This window comes from Leuciscus leuciscus (assembly GCF_965113295.1).
Source record: "Leuciscus leuciscus genome assembly, chromosome: 24".
Taxonomy (NCBI): Eukaryota; Metazoa; Chordata; class Actinopteri; order Cypriniformes; family Leuciscidae; genus Leuciscus; species Leuciscus leuciscus.
The window spans coordinates 13,222,189-13,231,291 of NC_138723.1; the positions used below are offsets into that span (position 1 = coordinate 13,222,189).

The window sequence follows — 9,103 nt, forward strand, 5'->3', positions numbered from 1 at the left end:
GAAACACATAAGCTCTATTGCGCATGTGCAGCCGTGTTGTCACGCTTAGCTTCAGACCTGTAGTGATATTTGAGTATTATAGTCATCATGAAGGCTCTTAGGGGAATGGTGAGCGGAGCTGTCAGCGAAATATCATCTGCGGTTACCGGGACCAAACACGTCGCCGTCCGGGAAAATGTCCTTGCCGTGACTCGTGACTACATTTCTCAGCCGAGATTGAGTGAGTGTCCAGTGCTGACTATGAAGGGCCCTTACAAACAGAACCCCACTAGAGCGATACAATGATGTGTGTATGGCGCAACGAATGAATGACGTGTTTTGTATTTAACTTACACTGAATATGCTAATCATCATGCTATTTTCAACTGTAGACTTATAACATTTTAACATTTATGATGTTGTACATTTATGATAAATACGTTACATGCAGTCAGGTATATAATCTAGGGTCAGTTTACTAACTAGAGGGTATAGCCTATTCTCTGTTCATGCATATTGTTTACCTCTGATTGCATGATCTAAAAAATGAAATGAATGATTGGTTTTTCATCACATTAGATGTTAATAAATCAACATGATGCAGGATTTAGGTTGATGCGTGTAGGATGCATCGTGATGGAGTGGCAAGCCGTTTCAGCATTTAGACTATTCCTTAACTAGTATTTATTTTTGTTACTAGTTATTTTTTCATTACTTCCAGAATAACATAACAACTTTTACCTACTGAATAGTTACCATACAAATAAGGAAAGTTATATTTCAGTCATATATATAATAAATTTGTAAAAATAAAAAGATTATTTTTTACATCAATAAATAAATCATATGGGCCTATTTTTATTATACATTTTATTTTTATATTATGTACAATACCAAGTAAAAAATAGGCTTAATTAGGCATAAACAGAATAAAATTGTTAATCGTAGGGATGCTCCGAAATGAAAACTCTGGGTTGAAACTGAAAATTCTGGATACACTTGGCCAAAAACTGATTTTAAGAAATACAAGACAATAAAACAAAATAACCACACTTTTATTGAAAGTAACACTATTTATTCAGTTCTATCCAACAAAATTTAGATTTAACAGAATTATTTTTGACCAGTTATCCAAATAATGTATAGTCCTAAAAAGCTGTTATTATCAGAGCATGTGAACAGAACGTAGCGGGTTCACGCGATCAATTTTGAGCATTCAGATGGTATAATCAAACATATCTTGTGGAGCGCTCTCTGTCATTTTAACTGAAACAGAGCGTAATAGTGGACTTAAAAGATTTATTATCCTGTTGCACCCTCTTTAGGCCATGAATGATCAGCGACTTGTCGACGTCAAGCTTAAAGCATCATGGCAGACCACTGAAGTCGACTAGTCTGTTCAACCCCTGCTAGTGTGTGCGATATATACCGTCTACGATCGTGATTGTTGTTTTAATGATGTGCGATCTGACGTTAGCATGTCCCTCGCTTTTCAAAAACACACCTAGAGAGTGCACGCATTCATTAACACTACATGATGTAGTCTAGTGGGTTAGACTAGTGCGCTTGTGCATTTAGAGTGCACGCTTTCACTGTATGAATTAGTCTATTAAAATGCACTTAGAATGCCCCCATTCAGTTTCGTTACTGAACGAATCATTTGAACGAATGATTCAAGGACTCACTCATTAAGACAGTCAAATTCTTTGTTTCTTAATGAATGAGCTGTTCGAAAGAATCACTTGAAACTCAATGACTCACTCATTAACAGTGACTTGCTGCCACCTACTGGTGGTTTTAATTTCACATTCAGACAACCAGTCTGTGCAAATGCATCTAAATGCCACTTCAGATGCAGCTTCTATGTTTCCTTTGCGTTGCAAAGATGCATTTTGTTGATACTGATTTCATTTGACTGGTAAAAGCCAAGTGGCAACCTTCTGATCTCTCTCTTGAAACCAACACGGAGGTGACTTAAACTGCAATTCATCAACTGGCCGCTAGAGACAGGCTTCAAAAGAGAGTCAATCCCATATACCCCCCATGTTAATATGCATGCCCAATGTGTTTACAGCCTGGTGCAAAAAGTGGTTTTGGTCTATATAGCTAATTTTGTCCTTCATGACAACTGTGAGGGGGTGAATTTTTTATAACTCATCCATTTAAATCATATTAAGCCTTAAAGCTCTGCATAGTGGGTTGCCGCTGCTGTCACTACTAGCCATTCGTCTGCTGTCTGTTAGCCGTCACGTCAGCTCAGCTAATCCCGCCTCTTTGCCCATTTTCGGTTATCTGGCAGTGACTTGTGGTGACACACTACCAAGATGGCGACGGCCGGCTCCGCCCACTTTGGGTAAAAGTAAAATGCTCTTCAGAAACCTACGGGTGACGTCACGGACACTGCGTCCATATTAGGTAAAAAAAAAAAAAATCATTACAAAGGTAAAAATGCCTACAAAAGGTAAAAATCTATTTAAACTTATTTGAAAAGATCATTTCTGTCACTACTGCGAACAGACCAATATCAAAGACTTTAGGAGTCAGCTGTCCACGGCAGTTCTAAACCTGACAAGGTGATAAATGATCGTTATCAGTAAAATCCCAGAAAATGTTGAGAGATCATTTTTTGTCAATATCGCACACCCCTAGTGGTTACTAATTTCTATTTTTATTTTACTAGAAATTAGGCTAAATAAGTACTAAAAATAGAAATAGTTGTGAGGAATAATGTTAAATTGTCTTGCCATATATGACAGCATCATCAGATGCATTGATGGTTAAAACATGCAAGGAGCTTTAAAAAACGAAATTTAAACATGTTGTTTTAGTTAAAATTATTTATTTATTTATTTATTTATTTATTTATTTATTTATTTATTATCTCTTAAATGTATAAATAATGTTAGGATAGGAATAACACATTTCTAAGGCATCATGCCTTTTTATTTGCTTATTCTGAGCATCTCTGTTATTTATGTTTATTATTTATATCTGTTATGTTTTCATATAATATTAATGACACACTCTCATTTGTTTTCTTTATTTTTCTTTTTAAGACACTTTGACCATAGCATGATGTCATATTTTATCAGGTGATGTGTTTTATTTTTTACTGTATTTGTTTTCCTTAATGTAGTGCTTGCAGATTTTCTTTGTGTAATTAAGAGAAAACCCTTATGCTGAATTTGCGTACCTTAGTTGTGTTTTGATTTGATCTAGACTATGAAAACACGCTTGTGTTGTGACATTCATGTTTATTGTGTGCTCAGCGTATAAAACAGTGGCTGGTGTTAATGGACCCCTGGTGATTTTGGATCAAGTGAAGGTATTGGATTTCTGCAAACATCAGATAATTTGTTTGGAAAGTACTGGATTACATTGATGTTTTTGATGCAATGTTAACTGGTTACCTGGCATAGTTCCCCAGGTATGCTGAGATTGTCCATCTGACTCTCCCCGATGGCACCAAGAGGAGCGGACAAGTGCTGGAGGTCACAGGCTCCAAAGCTGTGGTTCAGGTCAGGGAATAACATCTTCTGAAATAGACCTACATGTTTTCTTTTCCACCTCCCATATTGTAATCTGATCTGTAGCATCTCATTATTGAATTTTTAGGTGTTTGAGGGAACATCTGGTATTGATGCCCAAAAAACCACGTGTGAATTTACAGGGGACATTCTGCGTACACCTGTGTCCGAGGATATGCTGGGTAATAATAAAAAAGAGATATTCTGAAGCCATGTGATGTTTTTTATTATGTGTATTTGGTTAAACTTGAAGTCTATTACAGGTCGTGTGTTCAACGGATCTGGAAAGCCAATTGATCGAGGGCCTACAGTGTTGGCGGAGGACTACTTAGACATCATGGGTACATTTCAATGAGGCTGTCTTTGTGATGCACCACATAAACTGTTATGCTCATAAATTGTCATCAGTGTTTTTTTATTTTTTATTATATTGACGAAATATGTACCATCAAATTCCCTCCTGCTTCCTGCAGGTCAGCCGATTAATCCTCAGTGCCGTATTTATCCTGAGGAAATGATCCAGACCGGCATCTCTGCCATTGATGGCATGAACAGTATTGCCAGAGGCCAAAAAATTCCCATTTTCTCTGCGGCTGGTCTACCCCACAATGAGGTGAGGCCGCTCTCAGTCCATCTTCTTTGGAGTGGTTCTTGAAAGAAATTAATACTTTTATACAATATATTAAAGTGACCTTAAATACATTTATAATGTTACAAAAGATTTATATTTCAAATGTACCTGTCTGAAACATTATTGGTAGTATCTGAAACATTACCTTAGTATTTAACCGAATGATACTGAAAAACCACACAACATGGCATGAGAACAAATCGTAAACACAGTTTACCAGTAAACCCAGTAAACAAAACAATGTTTCCTAGCAACCACAACTGTGCTTAAATCAAATGAGAAATAAAAACAAATACACTTACACGCTGCTGTCCACTTCTGTTGCTTCTCCTTACCCAAAAATGCCAATTTTAATTTAAGAACTTGAGTACTTAAGTCTAATGTAGTTACCTAACAATTGATCCTTGATTTTTTTTAATTTTTTTTTTTAGATTGCTGCACAGATCTGTCGTCAGGCGGGATTGGTGAAGAAATCCAAAGATGTGATGGATTACAGTGAGGACAACTTTGCCATTGTGTTTGCTGCCATGGGGGTGAGGAGCACTTTGGATTAAAAGTTTTCAATCTAAATATATGCATCCATACCATACCATAACATTGGTTGTATCTTTAGGTCAACATGGAGACTGCAAGATTTTTTAAGTCCGATTTTGAAGAGAACGGGTCCATGGACAACGTGTGCCTCTTTTTAAATTTGGCCAATGATCCCACGTCAGTATTCTCTCGAATATTCTTGAAAGTAAAGGGATAGTTCACCCAAAAATAAAATTCTGTCATCATTTACTCACCCTCATGTCGTTCTATATGACTTGTTTTCTAAATGATTCCAAGTAGACCAAAACTAAATGAATTCAAGAAGAGTAATAAGTATAATCCTTAAAAATGTCATGCAGGTTTGGAACAACTTGAACGTGAGTACATGATAAGGGAGCAAACTGGACCAAAAAGTTATATTTCCCTGTTTCAGGATTGAACGCATCATCACCCCTCGGCTTGCACTTACCGCGGCTGAGTTTCTGGCTTACCAGTGTGAGAAACACGTGCTGGTCATATTGACTGACATGAGCTCTTATGCCGAGGCTTTACGAGAGGTACGATATAATGTGTGAATTTATACTGACAGCCGTTAGGATTAATTCTAAACTTGCTACTCATTGCTATGCATTAAACTCTATCATGGTCCTGAAGGTCTCTGCGGCTAGAGAAGAGGTTCCTGGTCGACGTGGTTTCCCAGGTTACATGTACACCGATCTGGCCACGATATACGAGAGGGCCGGACGTGTGGAGGGACGCAATGGCTCCATCACCCAAATCCCAATCCTCACTATGCCCAACGATGGTCAGCAAACATCTACCTACTTAACTTTTAATCCTTATATCATCATAAAGGATTTGCTTACTATTTTAATGGTTTGCTTATTATTATCTGCAGATATTACCCATCCTATTCCGGATTTAACTGGATACATCACTGAGGGTCAAATTTATGTGGACAGACAGCTTCATAACAGACAGGTAAGTGATGGAAACAAGCTTACAGTGTGAACATTAGTTGAATACTTCACCCATAATGAAAATCCTGTCGTCATTTACTCACCTTCATGTCGTTCCAGACCCTTAAGACTTTCGTTCATCTTAGTAACACAAATGAAGATATTTTTACTAAAATCTGAGAGCTTTGTGTACTCTCCATTGACAGCTACGCAACTACCACTTCGACGCTTCAATTGTAAAAATAATCCTTATGAATTGAGTGGTTTAATCCAAGCTCAAACGCGCTGTGTAACACAACATGGTTGAGCTTCCGTTTACCAAAACTGATGTGTGAGTTGATGAATGGTTATATGTGAATAAAAGCCTAAATTAAATCTGTTCAGCATTTAAAGCGATCGTGTCTCTTCAGAAAATTTGGACTAAACCGCTCAATTCATATGGATTAGTTTAGCCTTTTCTTTATGAACTTTTTGAAGAGTCAAAGTGGTAGTTGCGTAGCTGTCAATGGAGGGACAGAAAACACTCAGATTGTAGTAAAAATATCTTCATTTGTGTTCCGAAGATGAACGAAAGTCTTACTGGTTTGGAACAACATGAGTTTAAGTGAACGATGACAGAATTTGAATTTTTGGGTGAACTAACACTTTAATAAGTCGCATGTGCTGTTTTATACCAACTATTGATATTTCTATGCAGATCTATCCTCCTATCAATGTACTACCTTCTTTGTCTCGATTGATGAAATCAGCCATTGGCGAGGGAATGACACGCAAAGACCACTCAGATGTTTCTAATCAGCTGGTAAGTATGGATGAACATACATTACTGTTCAGAAGTTTGGGGTTTCTAATATTTTTTTGAAAGAAGTCTCTTATACTCACCAAGACTGCATTTATTTGATGCAAAATACAGTAAAAACAGTAAAATTGTGAAATATTATTTACATTTAAAATGCCTGTTTTCTATTTTAATATTATAATTGTAATTTGTTTATGTGATGACAAAGCTGAATTTACAGCATCATTACTGCAGACTTTAGTGTCACATGGTCCTTCAGAAATCGTTCTAATGTGCTGATTTAATGCTCAAGAAACATTTATTATTATTATCAATTATCAACTGTTTTTTTCCAGGATTGATGAATAGAATGTTCGAAAAGAACAACATTTATTTGAAATAGAAATGTTTTGTGAAGAGTCTTTTTTCCCCCTTTTGAACCGTTTAATGCATCCTTGCTAAATAAATAAATAAAAATTATTTTAAAAAATAAACATATAAACTTTCTATCCCAAACATTTGAATGGTATTGTAAATGGTAAAGAAACGAAGAAAGAACAACACCTGTATTACCAAAGCACTTGGTCTCTTTCACAAATAATTGTTGTTGGGTTTTTTCTTCATGCAAATGTTTATTTTATTTATCTAATGTTTTGAATTAATTGTGTATGGACATTTGACTTGTCTGTGACAAATCATCTCCTCTTTTGTAGTATGCTTGCTATGCTATCGGGAAAGATGTGCAAGCAATGAAGGCCGTGGTTGGGGAAGAAGCACTGACATCGGATGACTTGTTGTACTTGGAGTTCTTACAGAAATTTGAGAAGAACTTTATTGCCCAGGGTAAGTAACAACATGAGGGCACCTGTGGAATGATGTAAAAATCTTATTTTAAAGGGATAGTTCACCCAAAAACAAATATTCTGTAATTTACTCACCCTCAGGTTGTTCTAAACCTGTTTGAGTTTCTATGTTCTGTTAAACACAAAAGAAGATATTTTGAAGAATGTGAGTAACCGAAGTGTAACCAAATGTGGTCCCCATTGATTTCCATAGTTTTTTTTTTTTGTTTTTTTTATGCTATGGAAGTCAATGGGGACAAGCAACTGTTTGGTTCCCACATTCTTCAAAATATCTTCTTTTGTGTTCAGCAGAACAAACTTGAAGATGAGTGAATGATTACAGAATTTTATTTTTGGGGGAACTATTTCTTTAACGCCCTTTCAAACCAAACACTTGAAATACTATACCAAATGCTTGCATTTTCTATCTTTATTACTTTCAAATAATTCTGAATCTTTTTTTTTTATGCTTATTGGCACGTTGAGATGTACTGATATGTGTACCTGCAATGGTTACAGTCACATGATCCGACGATTATAACTTTATTTGTCAATGCTGTTTCAGCACCATACAAAGAAACAAAAACTTTAGTTTGTTGTCAGGCATATGTTCACCCCAGTGTGAATAGCTTTTTAGGAATGCATTGTTTGCATTCTAAATCCTTTTTTTCTTCTTTTTTTTCCACATTATTCAAGTTTGGTGTGAAAGGACATTTAGAAAAGAAGAAAAAGAAAAAAATAGTGTATACTTTTAATTTTTTTTTAATCAAATGCAATCAAATTCCGTGAATGGCAATGGACTGTACTATATATATATTACTTCAGAATGAACCTAACATGTTTCGTATCACAGGTGCATATGAGAATCGAACTGTGTTCGAAACATTGGACATTGGCTGGCAGCTCTTGAGAATCTTCCCCAAAGAGATGCTGAAGAGGATTCCTCAGAGCACTCTGGCTGAGTTTTATCCCCGAGACTCCAAACATTAGTCTTGCTTTTTTCCTTGTTCATTCACTTTGTCTTTCAATCAGCTATGAATCTGTCTTCTACACGTCTAGATGTTACTCAGTCTCTCTGATCAAATCAAGTACACCAAGTCTACACTGACGGATTACAAAGTTGTTTTTCATTGCTGCTCTTGGTATTTATTTATTGTGAAAGTTTTGCTAAGTAGTAAAGAAAATATTGTATGAATATCGTCGCTACACTATAGTGTGGAAGTTCTTTTGTGTGTTGCTCAGTGTGTCAAACAGTGTTCTGACCAAGTGGTATATGATGTAAAGGCCAACTTTTTAGAAAATTTTAGAACTGACAAACTACTTGTATGTCACAAAACAATGTTTATTTATTTCAAAAAGTGCCAAGATTAATGTATAATGGCTTAATGTATTCTATGAATTTGTCATTATAATGAATTCACTACATATCTATAAGTACATATGTATCATAAAGTATAAAAGGAAGCCATATGTTCATAGAATGCATTAAAAGGGAATAGATAAGCACAGTGGCCCTATCAAATCAAAGGAAGAAATCCAAACACTGAGCAATATTTTTTTTCATGCTTTGTTGTACTGTTAGTTAATTTATGTTTTGTATAAAAATGTAATTTATAGTTGTGTAAGAAATGTATTTATTATCATTTATTTTGGTGCCATAAATATTTACTGTGATACAGTGCGTAATATCAAGTGAATTCATAATGAAGTGATTATCCTAATGCATGAAAACTATATTGGAAATATGTATGTGACCACTTGCTTCATTAAATAAACTTTGATGTGGTGTAAATTAATGCTCATGATGAAAGTAATCAAATATAATACTGCAGCAATGCACATCCTGGTTGACT

At 35.6% G+C, this 9,103-nt stretch overlaps 1 protein-coding gene across 1 annotated transcript; it reads left to right on the plus strand.

The window, feature by feature from the left end:
- The first annotated feature begins 9 nt into the window (after positions 1-9).
- atp6v1b2 (ATPase H+ transporting V1 subunit B2) lies at positions 10-9,046 on the plus strand. Its single transcript, XM_082158419.1, has 14 exons — positions 10-220; positions 3,249-3,304; positions 3,399-3,497; positions 3,595-3,688; positions 3,770-3,847; positions 3,980-4,119; positions 4,569-4,670; positions 4,751-4,848; positions 5,105-5,228; positions 5,326-5,476; positions 5,570-5,652; positions 6,328-6,432; positions 7,122-7,251; positions 8,104-9,046. The coding sequence occupies exons 1-14, from the start codon at positions 88-90 to the stop codon at positions 8,238-8,240; spliced, it is 1,530 nt and encodes a 509-aa protein (XP_082014545.1). The 5' UTR covers positions 10-87; the 3' UTR covers positions 8,241-9,046.
- Positions 9,047-9,103: the final 57 nt, after the last annotated feature.

Coding starts and splice junctions, on each gene's coding strand:
- atp6v1b2 (XM_082158419.1), top strand. CDS start 88: ATGAAGGCTCTTAGGGGAATGGTGAGCGGAGCTGTCAGCGAAATATCA. Junction 3,305..3,398: donor TGATTTTGGATCAAGTGAAG/GTATTGGATTTC, acceptor TACCTGGCATAG/TTCCCCAGGTATGCTGAGAT. Junction 4,849..5,104: donor AATTTGGCCAATGATCCCAC/GTCAGTATTCTC, acceptor TCCCTGTTTCAG/GATTGAACGCATCATCACCC.